Source organism: Heterodontus francisci, chromosome 40 (assembly GCF_036365525.1).
Source record: "Heterodontus francisci isolate sHetFra1 chromosome 40, sHetFra1.hap1, whole genome shotgun sequence".
Classification (NCBI taxonomy): domain Eukaryota; kingdom Metazoa; phylum Chordata; class Chondrichthyes; order Heterodontiformes; family Heterodontidae; genus Heterodontus; species Heterodontus francisci.
This window is the reverse complement of record NC_090410.1, coordinates 688,244-708,297: the sequence shown is the minus strand read 5'-3', so window position 1 is coordinate 708,297 and position 20,054 is coordinate 688,244. Positions and strand designations below refer to the sequence as shown.

Here is a 20,054-nt window from a genome sequence, read left to right as displayed (position 1 = left end):
CTGTTTCCAGTGGCATTCCGCAGGGCTCAGTACTGGGTCCCCCGTTTTTTCTGGTGTATATTAACGATTTGGATGTAAATGTAGGGGGCATGATCAAGAAGTTTGCAGATGACACAAAGATTGGCCATGTGGTAGATAGCGAGGAGGATAGCTGTAGGCTGCAGGAAGATATTGATGGTCTGGTCAGATGGTCAGAAAAGTGGTAAATGGAATTCAACTTGGAGAAGGGTGAGTTGATGCATTTGGGGAGGTCAAACAAAGCAAAGGAATATACGATTAATGGGAAAATACTGAGAAGTGCAGAGGAACTGAGGGACCTTGGAGTGAATGTCCACAGATCCCTGAAGGTAGCAGGACAGGTCGACAAGGTAGTTAAGAAGGCATATGGAATCCTTTCCTTTATTAGCCAAAGTGTAGAATGCAAGAGCAGGGAGGTTATGCTGGAACTGTATAAATCATTGGTTAGGCCACAACTTGAGTACTGTGTGCAGTTCTGGTCACCTCATTACAGAAAGGATGTAATTGCACTAGAGAGGGTAGAGGAGATTTACGAGGATGTTGCCAGGACTGGAAAAATGCAGCTATGAGGAAAGATTGGATCGGCTGGTGTTGTTCTCCTTGGAACAGAGAAGGCTGAGGGGAGATCTGATTGAAATGCACAAAATTTTGAGTGGCCTGGATAGAGTGGAGGTGAAGGGTCTATTCACCTTAGCAGAGAGGTCAGTGATGAGGGGGCATAGATTTAATGTGATTGGTATAACAATTAGAGGGGAGATGAGGAAAAGCATTTTCACCCAGAGGGTGCTGGGGGTCTGGAACTCACCCTCAACTCATTCAAAAAGAGTCTGGATATACACCTCAAGTGCCGTAATCTGCAGGGCTACAGACCAAATGCTGGAAGGTGGGATTAGAATAGGTGGATCGTTTTTCACCGGAACAGACACAATGGACTGTGGCCTCTTTCTGTGCCTTAAACATTCTATGATTCTACTTCAAGAGAAAATTGGATGGCCACTTGAGGGAAATACATTTGCAGGGTTATGGGGAGAGAGCGGGGGAGTGGGACTGACTGGATTGCTCTGTGGAGAGCAGGCATGGACTCAATGGGCCAAATGGCCTCCTTCTGTACTATAATGACTTTATCGATGTCTCTTTTCTGTCTCCCTCTCTCTCCCTCTTTATTGATTGTCTGCCTATTTCTCTCTTTGCTTCCCTGTCATTCTCCTTCTTCTCTATTTTTGTCTATGTCTCTTTGTTTTCCTCTTTCTCTCTATTTCTTACCAGTTCTGTTTTCTTTGTTCCTTTTATATTTTTCTCTCTTCCTCCTTTCCCCATTCTCTCTCTCTCACACTTGCTGGGTCTGTCCCTCACCCTATGTTTGTGCCTGGGCTATCTCTCTCTCCAACTGTAGTAACAGTTGCTATGTCCTCTTCTCAATCTTCAGCTCCCGAGGTTCATGTCTGTCATCGAGTCCCGCAGATATGTGGGCCAGGCCGCTGCGTGATCCGGCAGCATGGTTACACGTGCGCGTGCAACACCGGTTTCCAGCTGAATCCTCAGCGGTCACGTTGTGTGGGTGAGTAACCTGTGGCCAGTGACGCAACAGATAATAGAGTGGAGATTAGCAAAATGACAGGCCCATGGGTGAGGGCCATTGGAGTTATCATGGAGAAAGATGTTTGCTCGATACATTGTTGGAATGATCCAAATGCACTTCTCTACTTTTATTGAGTGGCTCAGTGAGTGCATCCACTGCCAGGAGTGGTACTGAGGCCAAACTACCCAGGAGGCCCAGCTCCAACCTGTGTCAAGTGATGGGGGGATATTACTGCCTGGGGAGCGAGTGGGGGGGGGGTGGGGTCAGGAGGGGAGGGGGTGGGGATGTCGGGGGAGGGGGAGGGGATGTCAGTGGGGGAGGGGAGGAGATGTCAGTGGGGGAGGAGGCAGGATTTCAGAGGGGCAAGGGGTAGGGATGTCAGTGGGGGAGGGGTGGAGATGTCAGTGGGGGAGGGGAGGAGATGTCAGTGGGGGAGGAGGCGGGGTTTCAGAGGGGCAAGGGGTGGGGATGTCAGGGGAGGGGTTGGGATGTCAGTGGGGGAGTGGGAGGGAGTGGGGATGTTGGGGGAGGGGGTGGGGATGTCGGGGGATGGGGTGGGGATGTCGGGGGAGGGGGCGGAGATATCGGGGGGCAGGGTGGGGATGTCAGGGGAGGGGTTGGGATGTCAGTGGGGGAGGGGGAGGGGGAGGGAGTGGGGATGTCGGAAGAGGGGGTGGGGATGTCGGGGGAGGGACTCGGGATGTTGGGGGAGGGGGTTGGGATGTTGGGGGAGGGGGTTGGGATGTCAGTGGGGGAGGGGGAGGGATTGGGGATGTCGGGGGAGGGGTGGGGATGTCGGGGGAGGGAGTGGGGATGTCGGGGGAGGGGGTGGGGATGTCGGGGGAGGGATGAGGATGTCGGGGGAGGGGGTGGGGATGTCAGTGGGGGAGGAGGAGGGGATGTCGGGGGAGGGGGTGATGTCAGGGGAGGGGGTGGGGATGTCGAGGGAGGGAGTGGGGATGTCGGGGGAGGGGGTGGGGGAGGAGGAGGGGATGTCGAGGGAGGGGGTGGGGATGTCCGGGGAGGGAGTGGGGATGTCGCGGGAGGAGGAGAGGATGTCGGGGGAGGGGGTGGGGATGTCGGGGGAGGGGGTGGGGATGTCAGGGGAGGAGGAGGGGTTGTCGGGGGAAGGGGTGGGGATGTTGGGGGAGGGGGTGGGATGTCAGTGGGGGAGTGGGAGGGAGTGGGGATGTCAGGGGATGGGGTGGGGATGTCGGGGGACGGGGTGGGGATGTCGGGGGAGGGGGCGGAGATGTCGGGGGACAGGGTGGGGATGTCAGGGGAGGGGTTGGGATGTCACTGGGGGAGGGGGAAGGGGAGGGAGTGGGGATGTCGGAAGAGGGGGTGGGGATGTCAGTGGGGGAGGGGCAGGGAGTGGGGATGTCGGGGGAGGGGTGGGGATGTCGGGGGAGGGACTCGGGATGTTGGGGGAGGGAGTTGGGATGTTGGGGGAGGGGTTTGGGATGTCAGTGGGGGAGGGGCAGGGAGTGGGGATGTCGGGGTAGGGGTGGGTATGTCGGGGGACGGGGTGGGGATGTCGGGGGAGTGAGTTGGGATGTGGGGGGAGGGGGTGGGGATGTCAGGGGAGGGGATGGGATGTCAGTGGGGGAGGGGCAGGGAGTGGGGATGTCGGGGGAGGGGTGGGGATGTCGGGGGAGGGGCTCGGGATGTTGGGGGAGGGAGTTGGGATGTTGGGGGAGGGGGTTGGGATGTCAGTGGGGGAGGGGCAGGGGGTGGGGATGTCGGGGTAGGGGTGGGTATGTCGGGGGACGGGGTGGGGATGTCGGGGGAGTGAGTTGGGATGTCGGGGGAGGGGGTGGGGATGTCAGGGGAGGGGATGGGATGTCAGTGGGGGAGGGGCAGGGAGTGGGGATGTCGGGGGAGGGGGTGGGGATGTCAGGGGAGGGGTTGGGATGTCAGTGGGGAAAGGGGAGGGAGTGGGGATGTCGGGGGAGGGGGTGGGGATGTCAGGGGAGGGGTTGGGATATCAGTTGGGGAGGGGGAGGAGATGTCAGGAGAGTGGATGTCGGGGGAGGGGGTTGGGATGTCGGGCGAGGGGTGGGGATGTCGGGGGAGGTGGTTGGGATGTCGGGGGAGGGGGTGGGGATGTCAGCGGGGGAGGGGGAGGGAGTGGGGATGTCAGTGGGGGAGGAGGAAAGGATGTCCGGGGAGGGGGTGGGGATGTCGGCCGAGGGGGTGGGGATGTCAGTGGGGGAGGAGGAAAGGATGTCGGGGGAGCTGTTGGGGATGTCGGGGGAGGGAGTGGGGATGTCAGTGGGGGAGGAGGAGGGGATGTCGGGGGAGGGGGTGGGGATGTCGGGGGAGGGGATGGTGATGTCGGGGGAGGGGGTGGGGATGTCGGGGGAGGGAGTGGGGATGTCGGGGGAGGGGGTGGGGATGTCGGGGGAGGGGGTGGTGATGTCGGGGGAGGGGGTGGGGATGTCGGGGGAGGGAGTGGGGATGTCGGGGGAGGGGGTGGGGATGTCGGGGGAGGGAGTGGGGATGTCAGTGGGGGAGAAGGAGGGGATGTCGGGGGAGGGTGTGGGGATGTCGGGGGAGGGCTTGGGGATGTCGGGGGAGGGGGTGGGGATGTCGGGGGAGGGAGTGGGGATGTTGGGGGAGGGGGTGGGGATGTCGGGGGATAAGGAGGGGATGTCGGGGGAGTGAGTGGGGATGTCAGTGGGGGAGGAGGAAAGGATGTCGGGGGAGGGGTTGGGGATGTCGGGGGAGGGAGTGGGGATGTCAGTGGGGGAGGAGGAAAGGATGTCGGGGGAGGGGTTGGGGATGTCGGGGGAGGGGTTGGGGATGTCAGGGGAGGGGTTGGGATATCAGTTGGGGAGGGGGAGGGAGTGGGGATGTCGGGGGAGGGGGTGGGGATGTCGGGGGAGGGAGTGGGGATGTCGGGGGCGGAGGAGGGAATGTCAGGGGAGGGGGTGGGGATGTCGGGGGAGGGGGTGGGGATGTCGGGGGAGGGGGTGGGGATGTCGGGGGAGGGAGTGGGGATGTCGGGGGATAAGGAGGGGATGTCGGGGGAGGGGGTGGTGATGTCGGGGTAGCGAGTGGGGATGGAACAAAGAACAAAGATAATTACAGCACAGGAACAGGCCCTTCGGCCCTCCAAGCCTGCGCCGATCCAGATCCTCTACCTAAACATGTCGCCTATTTTCTCAGGGTCTGTATCTCTTTGCTTCCAGCGCATTCATGTATCTGTCTGGATACATTTTAAAAGACGCTATCGTGCCCGCGTCTACCACCTCCGCTGGCAATGCATTCCATGCACCCACCACCCTCTGCGTAAAGAACTTTCCACGCATATCCCCCCTAAACTTTTCCCCTCTCACTTTGAACTCGTGACCCCTAGTAATTGAATCCCCCACTCTGGGAAAAAGCTTCTTGCTATCCACCCTGTCTATACCTCTCATGATTTTGTACACCTCAATCAGGTCCCCCCTCAACCTCCATCTTCCTAATGAAAATAATCCTAATCTGCTCAACCTCTCTTCATAGCTAGCGCCCTCCATACCAGGCAACATCCTGGTGAACCTCCTCTGCACCCTCTCCAAAGCATCCACATCCTTTTGGTTATGTGGCGACCAGAACTGCACGCAGTATTCCAAATGTGGCTGAACCAAAGTCTTATCCAACTGTAACATGACCTGCCAACTCTTGTACTCAATACCCCGTCTAATGAAGGAAAGCATGCCGTATGCCTTCTTGACCACTCTATTGACCTGCGTTGCCACCTTCAGGGAACAATGGACCTGAACACCCAAATCTCTCTGTACATCAATTTTCCCCAGGACTTTTCCATTTACTGTATAATTCACTCTTGAATTGGATCTTCCAAAATGCATCACCTCGCATTTGCCCTGATTGAACTCCATCTGCCATTTCTCTGCCCAACTCTCCAATCTATCTATATTCTGCTGTATTCTCTGACAGTCTCCTTCACTATCTGCTACTCCACCAATCTTAGTGTCGTCTGCAAACTTGCTAATCAGACCACCTATACTTCCCTTCAAATCATTTATGTATATCACAAACAGTGGTCCCAGCACGGATCCCTGTGGAACACCACTGGTCACACGTCTCCATTTTGAGAAACTCCCTTCCACTGCTACTCTCTGTCTCCTGTTGCCCAGCCAGTTCTTTATCCATCTAGCTAGTACACCCTGGACCCCATGCGCCTTCACTTTCTCCATCAGCCTACCATGGGGAACCTTATCAAACGCCTTACTGAAGTCCATGTATATGACATCTACAGCCCTTCCCTCATCAATCAACTTTGTCACTTCCTCAAAGAATTCTATTAAATTGGTAAGACATGACCTTCCCTGCACAAAACCATGTTGCCTATCACTGATAAGCCCATTTTCTTCCAAATGGGAATAGATCCTATCCCTCAGTATCTTCTCCAGCAGCTTCCCTACCACTGACGTCAGGCTCACTGGTCTATAATTTCCTGGATTATCCCTGCTACCCTTCTTAAACAAGGGGACAACATTAGCAATTCTCCAGTCCTCCGGGACCTCACCCGTGTTTAAGGATGCTGCAAAGATATCTGTTAAGGCCCCAGCTATTTCCTCTCTCGCTTCCCTCAATAACCTGGGATAGATCCCATCCGGACCTGGGGACTTGTCCACCTTAATGCCTTTTAGAATACCCAACACTTCCTCCCTCCTTATGCCGACTTGACCTAGAGTAATCAAACATCTGTTCCTAACCTCAACATCCGTCATGTCCCTCTCCTTGGTGAATACCGATGCAAAGTACTCGTTTAGAATCTCACCCATTTTCTCTGACTCCACGCATAACTTTCCTCCTTTGTCCTTGAGTGGGCCAATCCTTTCTCTAGTTACCCTCTCGCTCCTAATATATGAATAAAAGTCTTTGGGATTTTCCTTAACCCTGTTTGCTAAAGATATTTCATGACCCCTTTTAGCCCTCTTAATTCCTCGTTTCAGATTGGTGCTACATTCCCGATATTCTTTCAAAGCTTCGTCTTTCATCAGCCGCCTAGACCTTATGTATGCTTCCTTTTTCCTCTTAGCTAGTCTCACAATTTCACCTGTCATCCATGGTTCCCTAATCTTGCCATTTCTATCCCTCATTTTCACAGGAACATGTCTCTCCTGCACGCTAATCAACCTCTCTTTAAAAGCCTCCCACCTATCAAATGTGGATTTACCTTCAAACAGCTGCTCCCAATCTACATTCCCCAGCTCCTGCCGAATTTTGGTATAGTTGGCCTTCCCCCAATTTAGCACTCTTCCTTTGGGACCAGTCTCGTCTTTGTCCATGAGTATTCTAAAACTTACGGAATTGTGATCACTATTCCCAAAGTAGTCCCCTACTGAAACTTCAACCACCTGGCCGGGCTCATTCCCCAACACCAGGTCCAGTATGGCCCCTTCCCGAGTTGGACTATTTACATACTGCTCTTGAAAACCCTCCTGGATGCTCCTTACAAATTCTGCTCCATCTAGACCTCTGACATTAAGTGAATCCCAGTCAATGTTGGGAAAATTAAAATCTCCCATCACCACCACCCTGTTGCTCCTACATCTTTCCATAATCTGTTTACATATTTGTACCTCTATCTCACGCTCGCGGTTGGGAGGCCTGTAGTACAGCCCCAACATTGTTACCGCACCCTTCCTATTTCTGAGTTCTGCCCATATTGCCTCACTGCTCGAGTCCTCCATAGTGCCCTCCTTCAGCACAGCTGTGATATCCTCTTTGACCAGTACTGCAACTCCTCCACCCCTTTTACCTCCCTCTCTATCCCGCCTGAAGCATCGATATCCTGGAATATTTAGTTGCCAATCATGCCCTTCCCTCAACCAAGTCTCAGTAATAGCAATAACATCATACTCCCAGGTACTAATCCAGGCCCTAAGTTCATCTGCCTTACCTACTACACTTCTTGCATTAAAACAAATGCACCTCAGACCACCAGTCCCTTTATATTCATCATCTGCTCCCTGCCTACTCTTCCCCTTAGTCACGCTGACTTCATTATCTAGTTCCTTACAGGCTTTAGTTACTACCTCCTTACTGTCCACTGACTTCCTCATTTGGTTCCCATCCCCCTGCCACATTAGTTTAAACCCTCCCCAACAGCGTTAGCAAAAGCACCCCCAAGGACATTGGTTCCAGTCCGGCCCAGGTGCAGACCGTCCAATTTGTAATAGTCCCACCTCCCCCAGAACTGGTCCCAATGTCCCAAAAATCTGAACCCCTCCCTCCTGCACCATCTCTCAAGCCACGCATTCATCCTGACTATTCTTTCATTTCTACTCTGACTATCACGTGGCACTGGTAGCAATCCTGAGATTACTACCTCTGAGGTCCTACTTTTTAACTTGGCTCCTAACTCCCTAAATTCTGTTTGTAGGACCTCATCCCATTTTTTACCTATATCATTGGTGCCTATGTGCACAATGACAACTGGCTGTTCACCCTCCCCCTTCAGAATGTTCTGCAGCCGATCTGAGACATCCCTGACCCGTGCACCTGGGAGGCAACATACCATTCGGGAGTCTCGTTTCCGACCACAGAACCGCCTATCTACTCCCCTTACAATCGAATCCCCGATGACTATAGCCCTTCCACTCTTTTTCCTGCCCTTCTGAACAGCAGAGCCAGCCACGGTGCCATGAACCTGGCTACTGCTGCCTTCCCCTGGTGAGCCATCTCCCTCAACAGTATCCAAAACGGTATACTTGTTTTGGAGGGAGATGACCACAGGGGACTCCTGCACTGCCTTCCTGCTCTTTCTCTGCCTTTTGGTCACCCATTCCCTTTCTCCCTCAGCAATCCTAATCTGCGGTGTGACCAATTCACTAAACGTGCTATCCACGACCTCCTCAGCATCGCGGATGCTCCAAAGTGAGTCCATCCGCAGCTCCAGAGCCGTCATGCGGTCTAACAACAGCTGCAGCTGGACACACTTCCTGCACGTGAAGGAGTCAGGGACATCAGCCGTGTCCCTGAGCTCCCACATTGAGCAAGAGGAGGATAACGCGGGTCTGAGATCTCCTGCCATTTTCAATCTTAAGCTTAACTTAGTCTTAACTTAGATAAATGAAAAAGGAACGAAAAGTTTTTACCAATCACACGAAAAAAAAATAAATAGAAAAAGCCTTACCTTATCTGCACACCACCGAGTCCTTTTTTTTTGGTTAGAGGAGGAGGGCGGGTGGGAGACACTACAGGTGTAGTGTCTCGGGTTCAACCGCTGCCCAAATATATAGGACTTACTTACCCAGCTGCCACCTCGCTCTCCCTGTCGGATGTCTGGGGAGGGAGTGGGGATGTCGGGGGAGGGAGTGGGGATGTCGGGGGAGGGAGTGGGGATGTCAGTGGGGGAGGAGGAGGGGATGTCGGGGGAGGGAGTGGGGATGTCAGTGGGGGAGGAGGAGGGGATGTCGGGGGGGGGGGTGGGGATGTCAGTAGGGGTGGAGGAGGGGATGTCGGGGGAGGGGGTGGGGATGTCGGTGGAGGGGGTGGGGATGTCGGGGGAGGAGGAGGGGATGTCGGGGGAGGGGGTGAGGATGTCAGTGGGGAGGAGGAGGGGATGTCGGGGGAAGGGGTGGGGTTGTCGGGGGAGGGAGTGGGGATGTCAGTGGGGGAGGAGGAGGGGATGTCGGGAGGGGGGTGGGGATGTCAGTAGGGGTGGAGGAGGGGATGTCGGGGGAGGGGGTGGGGATGTCGGTGGAGGGGGTGGGGATGTCGGGGGAGGAGGAGGGGATGTCGGGGGAGGGGGTGGGGATGTCGGGGGAAGGGGTGGGGTTGTCGGGGGAGGGGGTGGGAATATCAGTGGGGGAGGGGGAGGGGATGTCGGGGGAGGGGGTGGGGATGTCGGTGGAGGGGGTGGGGATGTCGGGGGAGGAGGAGGGGATGTCGGGGGAGGGGGTGGGGATGTCGGGGGAAGGGGTGGGGTTGTCGGGGGAGGGGGTGGGAATATCAGTGGGGGAGGGGGAGGGGATGTCGGGGGAGGGGGTGGGGATGTCGGTGGAGGGGGTGGGGATGTCGGGGGAGGAGGAGGGGATGTCGGGGGAGGGGGTGGGAATATCAGTGGGGGAGGAGGAGGGGATGTCGGGGGAGGAGGAGGGGATGTCGGGGGAGGGGGTGGGAATATCAGTGGGGGAGGAGGAGGGGATGTCGGGGGAGGGGGTGGGGATGTCGGGGGAGGAGGTCGCTTGGGCTTCTATTGGAAAAGGAGTCTTTGTTTTGACAAGGACGCGGTTTGGGGATTAGGATGAATCTGACAGTTTGATGGCTTATGTGTCTCCCACAGATACTGATGAATGTGGACTGAGGCCTCTCCTGTGCCCCAATGGTCGATGTGAGAACACAGTCGGCAGCTTCCGCTGTGTCTGTTCCAGAGGATTTACAGCCAATTCACACGGGACAGATTGTGTCGGTAATGAGTAATTTGTCCTCATTATAAACTCGATGTTGCTGGGAGTCACTGGACAATTCACTTAACTCATTCTTGGGAAATCAAATATTATAAGAGCTGGTACCAAACAGTGTCTTCTGGACAAAGGAAAGTGTGACGGGGGCAGGAGTCCGGCTCGACAGTCTTGCCCAGTGTCTAGCACTTGGCAAGTGGCGGAAACAGGGTTATTTCCATACGAGAGATTTACTGGCCTCCTGCCCCGGAGGGAGTTGGGAATACTGGAACAGGCTCTGGGGGGAGTTGGGAATACTGGAGCAATGTCCGGAGTGAGTTGGGAATACTGGAGCGGTCACTGGGGGACTCGGGAATACTGGAACAGTGTCTGGGGGGATGCTGGAGTACTGGAGCTGTGGCTGGGAAGAGTCTGGAATACTGGAACAGTGTCTGGTGGGAGTTGGGAATACTGGAGCAGTGTCTGTGGGGAGTCTGGAATACTGGAGCAGTGTCTGGGGGGAGTCTGGAACACAGGAGCAGTGTCTGGTGGGAGTTGGGAATACTGTGGCAGTGTCTGTGGGCAGTCTGGAATACTGGAACAGTGTCTGGGGGGAGTCTGGAATATTGGACAGTGTCTGGGGGGAGTCTGGAATATTGGACAGTGTCTGGGGGGAGTCTGGAATACTGGAACAGTGTCTGGGGGGAGTCTGGAATATTGGACAGCGACTGGGGGGAGTCTTTAATACTGGAGCAGTGTCTGGGGGGAGTCTGGAATACTGGAGCAGTGTCTGGGGGGAGTCTGGAATACTGGAGCAGTGTCTGGGGGGAGTCTGGAATATTGGACAGTGTCTGGGGGGAGTCTGGAATACTGGAGCAGTGTCTGGGGGGAGTCTGGAATATTGGAGCAGTGTCTGGGGGGAGTCTGGAATATTGGAGCAGTGTCTGGGGGGAGTCTGGAATATTGGACAGTGTCTGGGGGGACTCTGGAATACTGGAGCAGTGTCTGGGGGGAGTCTGGAATATTGGACAGTGTCTGGGGGGAGTCTGGAATACTGGAGCAGTGTCTGGGGGGAGTCTGGAATATTGGACAGTGTCTGGGGGGAGTCTGGAATACTGGAGCAGTGTCTGGGGGGAGTCTGGAATATTGGAGCAGTGTCTGGGGGGAGTCTGGAATATTGGAGCAGTGTCTGGGGGGAGTCTGGAATACTGGAGCAGTGTCTGGGGGGAGTCTGGAATATGGCACAGTGTCTGGGGTGACTCTGGAATACTGGAGCAGTGTCTGGGGGGAGTCTGGAATACTGGAGCAGTGTCTGGTGGGAGTTTGGAATACTGTGGCAGTGTCTGTGGGCAGTCTGGAATACTGGAGCAATGTCTGGGGGGTGTCTGGAATATTGGACAGTGTCTGGGGGGAGTCTGGAATACTGGAGCAGTGTCTGGGGTGGGTCTGAAATACTGGAGCAGTGTCTGGGGGGAGTCTGGAATATTGGACAGTGTCTGTGGGCAGTCTGGAATACTGGAGCAATGTCTGGGGGGTGTCTGGAATATTGGACAGTGTCTGGGGGGAGTCTGGAATACTGGAGCAGTGTCTGGGGGGAGTTGGGAATACTGGAGTGGTCACTGGGGGGGAGTCTGGAATACTGGAACAATGTATGGAGGGAGTTGGGAATACTGTAACGATATCTATGAGGAGTTGGGAATGCTGTAATGGTCTCTGGGGCAGTTGGGACTACTGGGATGGTGTCTGGGGTGAGTCTGGAATACTGGAGCAGTGTCTGTGGGGATTTGGGAATACTGGAGCAGTGTCTGGGGAGATTTGGGAATACTGGTTCAGTCACTGGGGGGAGTCGGGAATTCTGGAGCAGTGTCTGGGGGGAGTCTGGAAAACTGGAGCAATGTTTTGGGGGAATCTGGAATACTGGAACGGTGCCTGGGAAGAGTCTGGAATACTGTAACAGTGTCTGGGGGATGTCTGGAATACTGGTACAGTGTCTGGGAAGAGTCTGGAATACCGGAGCAATGTCTGGGGGATTTGGGAATACTGCAGCGATCACTGGGGGGAGTTTGGAATACTGGAATGGTGTCTCGGGGGAGTCTGGAATACTGGAACGGTGTTTGGAGGGTGTTGGGAATACTGGAGTGGTGTCTGGGGGTGTCTGAAATACTGGAGAATTGTTGGGGGGGGAGTAGGGAATACTGGAGCGGTCACTTGGGTGAGTTGGGAGTACTGGAGCGATCACTGAGCGGAGTCGGGAATATTGGAGCAGTGTCTGGGGGAGTTAGGCAGCGAGGAGGGAAAGGAAGTTATAACAGGAAATGATGATTATCTGAGGCATATTCTAGTTTTACAGAATATTGAGTTTTGAGGCTGCGGAGTTTAAGTTCAGAAGCTCCAGATAGGTTGAGAGGTAGAGTTGATGAGTCGTTCGGAATACTGAGAATGCCGGGAGGAGGGAGACGTCATTGTTGCAGCTTATGAGGAACAAGACATTGGTCATAGTATAATGGGTAACATGGCCAGGAGTTGAGGGAGGGAATGAGGATGTGTGCCTCAACCTCGGTTCAGTCTCCACAATAAACTCAGCTGTACTCCCGGCCAGACCTGGCGGATTCTGCCTCATCAGTGATATCAGCACTAATCCTGACAGTGATTTTCCGATTCAGTCCATACTCAGTTCTTGCTGCTCCTTTTCAGATATTGACGAGTGTCTGGATCTTTCCACCTGTCCAAACTCTGAGTGTGTGAACTCGGTGGGATCATTTCGCTGCCTGCCCTGTCCAACAGGCTACCAGGTCCAGAATCGAAAGTGTTCAGGTAACCAGAGTCTCATCAGGAGTCTCAGCCCGGCAGGTAACAAACGGTGAAAATGCCAGGGTGTGAGATTGAATTAACAGCATCAAACACTCCCAGGACAGATACAGCACGGGGTTAGATACAGAGTAAAGCTCCCTCTACACTGTCCCCATCAAACACTCCCAGGACAGGTACAGCACGGGGGTTAGATACAGAGTAAAGCTCCCACTACACTGTCCCCATCAAACACTCCCAGGACAGGTACAGCATGGGGTTATATACAGAGTAAAGCTCCCTCTACACTGTCCCCATCAAACATTCCCAGGACAGGTACAGCACGGGGGTTAGATACAGAGTAAAGCTCCCTCTACACTGTCCCCCATCAAACACACCCAGGACAGATACAGCATGGGGTTAGATACAGAGTAAAGCTCCCTCTACACTGTCCCTCATCAAACACACCCAGGACAGATACAGCATGGGGTTAGATACAGAGTAAAGCTCCCTCTACACTGTCCCCCATCAAACACACCCAGGACAGGTACAGCATGGGGTTAGATACAGAGTAAAGCTCCCTCTACACTGTCCCCCATCAAACACACCCAGGACAGATACAGCATGGGGTTAGATACAGAGTAAAGCTCCCTCTACACTGTCCCTCATCAAACACACCCAGGACAGATACAGCATGGGGTTAGATACAGAGTAAAGCTCCCTCTACACTGTCCCCCATCAAGCACTCCCAGGACAGGTACAGCACAGGATTGACAGGGCAGTTTGTGAGCACTTCCTTTGTTCAACGAGCTGAAGCAGTTGCATCTGTAGATGCTGGTGGGAGCAACAGCTAGACAGGAGAGAGGAGAGAGCTGAGAACTGAGAATAACAACACAATTGTGGTTCTGATTCTGTCTATTAGAGTAAAGGACCTGCGATTTATTTTGGAGAGGTGGGTGTTGGAGCACTGGTGAACTGTTTTTCTAGGACTGTTGGGGGAGGGAGGAGACACCAGAAGATCCAGGGGTGGGGCTCAAAGATTCTATAGCGGGCCCCTGTATTTGCTTTTGTGTTTTCCTCCATCTTGCACAAATGGGGCTCGCTCCCCACCCCAACTGCATGGCTCAGGACGGCTGAAGCCGCCCAGGTGAAAAAACTCTTTGTAACAACAGCATTAAGTGGAAAGAACTGGGCGGCTCCAGCTGACCCAGGCGAAGAACCCTTCCTGACCAGAAGACTGGACTTTGTATTCTCTGCAGTAAGGTGCTCCAACCACCAATTTAACAGAAACATCCTTGAAGCCTTTCTCTCTCTTCCACCACTCAGCTAACTATCCTCTCCTCTTCTTTTCCTTTTCCTTTCCACCCCATCCTCCTCTACTCCCACCACCATCCCACCCTTGCCTTCATATCGGTTAAATTCTTAAAAACAAAACTGTTGTTTGCTTTATTTTTTGGGGGTGGGTGTGGCTCTTCTGGCAGCGTGGGGAAACCCCAGTGGGAGTCTACATGGGAGTCCTCCCCCTTTACATCGGGATTCTGGGGTTGAGGGTGCTGCACAGGGCAGTCCCGTGCAATGGACTTTTAAGTAAGTTCACGGACTCCCAGGCTGCCTGTAAATTCTGCGGCCTGGACGAGTCAGTGTCCCATGTGGACATGGAATGTAAAAGATTGCAGCCCCTGTTCAAGTATTTGAAGGGGCTGCTCCTCAAGTTCTGGCTGCACTTCAGCCCCACGCTCCTGATCTTTGGGCACCCAGCGCGGAGGGGCGTGGGCCGGGAGGAGGATCTCCCTGTCAGTCTGCTCCTGGGCCTGGCCAGGGTGGCAATTCACAGGTCCAGGCTGTGGGCCGTCGGGAGGTCTGTCCGTCCTGATTACTTGCCCCTCTTCTGGGGTTACGTTCGCGCCCGTGTGTCCCTGGAGAAGGAGCATGCGGTGTCTGGCATTACGCTTGAAGCCTTCTGCGACTGGTGGACAGCACAGGGACTGGAGTGTGTCATTGACGCCGAGAATGGCATTTTAATGTGTCTTTTGTTTTATTTATTTGATTTTAATAAAGTTAGTTCATAAAATGTATATAAGGGGGGGCCTGAGGAATTAAGGCCCCCTCAACAAATAATATATAAACGGGGTCTGGGGTATAAAGGCTTCTTTCAAAAGAAAAATAAAGAAAAGAAAACGGGTTAGATACAGAGTAAAGCTCCCTCCACACTGTTCTGTCAAACAATCCCAGAACAGCACACATCCTAAACATTATAAATAAACCACTGCAAAATGTCCAAATGATATTGGCGCTGAATAATCCATCATGAAATCATTCTGCCAACAGGCCTAAAGGCAGCCTGGCAGTTGCCTAGATATCCTGTTGTTGTCAGAGGAGTAGATTGATGAGAATGACTAAGCAGTGCTGAGTAACTGAGTGCAAGCTGTTTTCTTCTGTGTTGCTACAGATATTGATGAGTGTGTGAATGGTGCAACATGTGGTGACACAGGAACATGTGTGAACACGGAGGGCTCGTACCAGTGCGACTGTAACCCTGGATACCGGCTGAGTGCTGATAGTAATCGATGTGCAGGTTTGACTTTCACTCTTACTGCACACACACCAACAAAACCACACAGTGTCCCAGTGGTTCACATAGTTAAACTGCTGCACAGATGAGCTGCTATAAACAATCCAGTATCCAATCCTGAGCTAAGATGAGCACTGCTGCAACTAACCCTGTCTCTGGGCTGGTTAGAGGCAAACATCAGCGAGTCAGCCCTGCTGTAAATTGTGTGCCTGTAGATATTGGATGAGAACTGGATCAGATGAACCTGTCATGCTCCCCTTGGTCGAATCACCTGATATTTCCCCATCGCAAAAGGTTCACAAAAGCTTCCTGTCTCTGCCTCATCAATGTGCCTCAACCAAAGCTCATAACACCTACTCCACCAATCCAGGTTAACACTCCAGTGCAGAACTGAGAGAGCACTACTCTGTCAGACGGTCAGTACTTAGTCAGGGCTGCACTGTCGGAGGGTCAGTACTGAAGGAGTGCCGCACTGTCAGATGGTCGGTACTGAGGGATTGCTGCACTGTCGGAGGGGCAGTACTGAGGGAGCGCTGCATTGTCAGATGGTCAGTACTGAGCGAGTGATGCAATGTCGGAGGGTCAGTACTGATGGAGTGCTGCACTGTTGGAGGGGCAGTACTGAGGGAGTGCTGCACTGTCAGAGGGTCAGTACTGAGGGAGTGCTACACTGTCAGAGGGGCAGTACTGAGGGAATAATGCACTGTCGGAGGGGCAGTACTGAGGGAGTAACGCACTGTCGGAGGGGCAGTACTGAGGGAGTGCTGCACTGTCAGAGGGGCAGTACTGAGGGAGTAATGCACTGTCGGAGGGGCAGTACTGAGGGAGTGCTGCACTGTCGGAGGGGCAACATGAGGGAGTGTTGCACTGCCGGAGGGTCAGTACTGAAGGAATGCTGCACTGTCAGATGGTCGGTACTGAGGGAGTGCTGCACTGTCAGAGGGGCAGTACTGAGGGAGTAATGCACTGTCGGAGGGTCAGTACTGAGGGAGTGCTGCACTGTCGGAGGGTCAGTACTGAGGGAGTGCTGCACTGTCGGAGGGTCAGTACTGAGGGAGTGCTGCACTGTCGGAGGGTCAGTAATGAGGGAGTGCTGCACTGTCGGAGTGACAGGACTGAGGGAGTGCTGCACTGTCAGAGGGTCAGTACTGAGGGAGTGCTGCACTGTCGGAGGGTCAGTACTGAGGGAGTGCTGCACTGTCGGAGGGTCAGTACTGAGGGAGTGCTGCACTGTCGGAGGGACAGGACTGAGGGAGTGCTGCACTGTCGGAGGGTCAGTACTGAGGGAGTGCTGCACTGTCGGAGGGTCAGTACTGAGGGAGTGCTGCACTGTCGGAGGGTCAGTACTGAGGGAGTGCTGCACTGTCGGAGGGTCAGTACTGAGGGAGTGCTGCACTGTCGGAGGGTCAGTACTGAGGGAGTGCTGCACTGTCGGAGGGACAGGACTGAGGGAGTGCTGCACTGTCGGAGGGTCAGTACTGAGGGAGTGCTGCACTGTCGGAGGGTCAGTACTGAGGGAGTGCTGCACTGTCGGAGGGTCAGTACTGAGGGAGTGCTGCACTGTCGGAGGGTCAGTACTGAGGGAGTGCTGCACTGTCGGAGGGTCAGTACTGAGGGAGTGCTGCACTGTCGGAGGGTCAGTACTGAGGGAGTGCTGCACTGTCGGAGGGTCAGTACTGAGGGAGTGCTGCACTGTCGGAGGGTCAGTACTGAGGGAGTGCTGCACTGTCGGAGGGACAGGACTGAGGGAGTGCTGCACTGTCGGAGGGTCAGTACTGAGGGAGTGCTGCACTGTCGGAGGGTCAGTACTGAGGGAGTGCTGCACTGTCGGAGGGTCAGTACTGAGGGAGTGCTGCACTGTCGGAGGGTCAGTACTGAGGGAGTGCTGCACTGTCGGAGGGTCAGTACTGAGGGAGTGCTGCACTTTTGTAGTTGTCAGCACTCGGATGATAAATTCAAACTGAAGCTCTGCTCAGGTGTAAAAGATCACACACCAATAATCAAGCAGCTGCGATTTCTGCTGCCGTTCCATCCAACGTTCCTCCCTCCACACAAAAAAAAGAGCTTTTTATTCATCTCAGTAGCAGTTTTGGGATTTTGCTGTCCATGGTTGGCATCTGTGTTTCCGACATTACAGCATTGTTTGTATTTTAAAAGTAATTGGTTGGCTGCAAAGCACTTTGGGACATCCTGAGGATGTGAAAGGCACTATGGAAATGCAGGTGTTTTTGGCTTGCTTTGTAATTGTAATAGTTTTCACAGTTTTGCACCAGTTGAACTGTTCTGGAGTCAGGTGGTTTAGTATTGGACAGCTGGCTTTGTGCAGAAATGTTTAAAATGCAATATGAATCTCTGACATGGAGCAAGTGCAGCTTTGAGAGCAAGAGTTTAGGAAAATTCACTGTAAGATTTTATTCATGGTTTTTCAGATATCAACGAGTGTTTTGAAGGAGATTTCTGTGCTCCGTATGGGGAGTGTTTGAACAGCGTGGGATCCTACACCTGTCTCTGTGCTGAGGGATTCACCACCTCTGCTGATCTGTCCACCTGTCTCGGTGAGATTTCTGCATTATCCAGCAGGGGTACTTTACCTGTGTTTGCTTTCTATTGATCCATTCTTCTATCTGCCCTTCCCCTCTCCTCTCTCTCTCCATCCATCCAATGCTTTCCTCAGTCCCTCCATTCTCATGGTTGCTTTTGAGTCCTCCTTTTGCTAAATCATTCTTTTCCAGGAATTCTAGTCCCTGGATCATTTCCTAAGCTTCACCTTTGCTGGGTTACTGACCTCTAACCCTTGGCCCTTCACCTCGATACTTCAATTTAAAAAAATAGTTTGTGGAGTACCTTGTTTGTATAAAATCATCATTTAACTCTCTCCTTTCTCTTCCAATCTCTCCCTGCATCTCTGTCTCTCTCCTTCTCTCACTCCCCATCTCACCCTTTCTTTCTCTCCATCTTTGTCTCTCCCTCTCTCTCGCTTTCTCTTTTCTCTCTCTATCCCTCTCTCCTCTCTCTTACGCTGTCCCTTTCTCTCTCATTCTATCTCTCTCTGTCTCTTCCCCACTTTCTCGTTCTCTGTCGCTCCCTCCTCTCCCTCCCCTTCTCTCTCCCTCACCTTCCACCTTCCTCCTCTTCACTTTCCCTCCTTCTCTTTCTCTCCCATCTTCTCTGTCTCTCCCATCGTCTCTGTCTGTCTCTCTTTCTCCTTTTTCTTTCTCTCCCTCTCTCTCCCTCCCCCTCCCTCACTCCATCCACCTCACTCTGTTTCTCTCATTCTCTCTCTGTTCCTCTCACCTCTCTCAGATGTCGATGAGTGCACTGGTGCACATATCTGTGATCGAGGACACTGCACCAATACAGTTGGGTCATTTGAGTGCTCATGTGAGCCTGGTTTCCGAGTCGATGAAGATCGATCCCAGTGTTTCGGTAAGAGTACGACCTTTCTTCACCCCATGTTCCCAGGAGTTGGGCAGCTTTTTGCTGCTGCTGTTACTCCCTGTCCTGTAACAGCTCTCAGTGATTGTTACTCACCCTCACTGGATCCCACCCTCACTGGATCCCACCCTCACTGGATACATACTGACTGGGTCCATGTTCACTGGATCCTGCCCTGAATGGATCTATCTTCACTGTATACCCATGTGCTGTATCCCATCATCACTGAATCCATGCTCACCGGATCCACGTTTACAGGATCCCATGCGCACTGATTCCCAAATGCACTGGATCCAGACAGTGGGAGCGGGATTTTGTCTGAACTATACATCGGATCCTTCCTCCAATTCATCTGAGTTGAATTGTAAAGTTGCAGCAGTGAAAGCTGTGACTGGCTCCAGCCAGACTTTGCTTTGTATCTCAGTGTGTGTCTGTCTTTTTCTCATTTAACAGATCTCGATGAGTGTGTTGAATATCCAACCATCTGTGGCAGTAAGCGATGTGAGAATACTCCTGGCTCCTTCCAGTGTATCACGGAATGTAGTGCTGGATTCCGGCTCAGTTCTGCTCAGGACTGCATTGGTGAGTTGCTGCAGATCCCTCAAGACATTTAAACACAGCTCTCTTCCTGGCCACAAGGTTCTGCCTGTTAAACAATTCCCACTCCTCCGCAATGGGAATGCCCTGTTAAACAATTCCCACTCCTCCGTGATGGGAATGCCCTGTTAAACAATTCCCACTCCTCTGCAATGGGAATGCCCTGTTAAACAATTCCCACTCCTCCGTGATGGGAATGCCCTGTTAAACAATTCCCACTCCTCTGCAATGGGAATGCCCTGTTAAACAATTCCCACTCCTCCGTGATGGGAATGCCCTGTTAAACAATTCCCACTCCTCCATGATGGGAATGCCCTGTTAAACAATTCCCACTCCTCCGTGATGGGAATGCCCTGTTAAACAATTCCCATTCCTCCGTGATGGGAATGCCCTGTTAAACAATTCCCACTCCTCCGTGATGGGAATGCCCTGTTAAACAATTCCCATTCCTCCGTGATGGGAATGCCCTGTTAAACAATTCCCACTCCTCCGTGATGGGAATGCCCTGTTAAACAATTCCCACTCCTCCGCAATGGGAATGCCCTGTTAAACAATTCCCAGTCCTCCACAATGGGAATGTCCTATTATGTGTTTCTCTACTGTTTGCATATTGCTGGAGCACGAAGATGAAACTCTTGGTTAAACATATTATCAGGGCTGATTAGGG

The 20,054-nt window shown here is 53.3% G+C and overlaps 1 protein-coding gene across 3 annotated transcripts in view; it reads left to right on the top strand.

Annotated features, from left to right (window-relative positions):
- The window catches only part of LOC137352973 (latent-transforming growth factor beta-binding protein 4-like), a 228,162-nt gene that overhangs the window by 71,743 nt on the left and 136,365 nt on the right, over positions 1 to 20,054 (top strand). For all 3 annotated transcript variants that reach the window (XM_068018807.1, XM_068018808.1, XM_068018806.1), the window contains exons 10-16: positions 1,445 to 1,576; positions 9,900 to 10,025; positions 12,691 to 12,810; positions 15,233 to 15,358; positions 17,785 to 17,910; positions 18,659 to 18,781; positions 19,244 to 19,372. In XM_068018807.1, the coding sequence (XP_067874908.1) occupies positions 1,445 to 1,576; positions 9,900 to 10,025; positions 12,691 to 12,810; positions 15,233 to 15,358; positions 17,785 to 17,910; positions 18,659 to 18,781; positions 19,244 to 19,372 (882 nt within the window). The remainder of the gene's footprint in view (positions 1 to 1,444; positions 1,577 to 9,899; positions 10,026 to 12,690; positions 12,811 to 15,232; positions 15,359 to 17,784; positions 17,911 to 18,658; positions 18,782 to 19,243; positions 19,373 to 20,054) is intronic.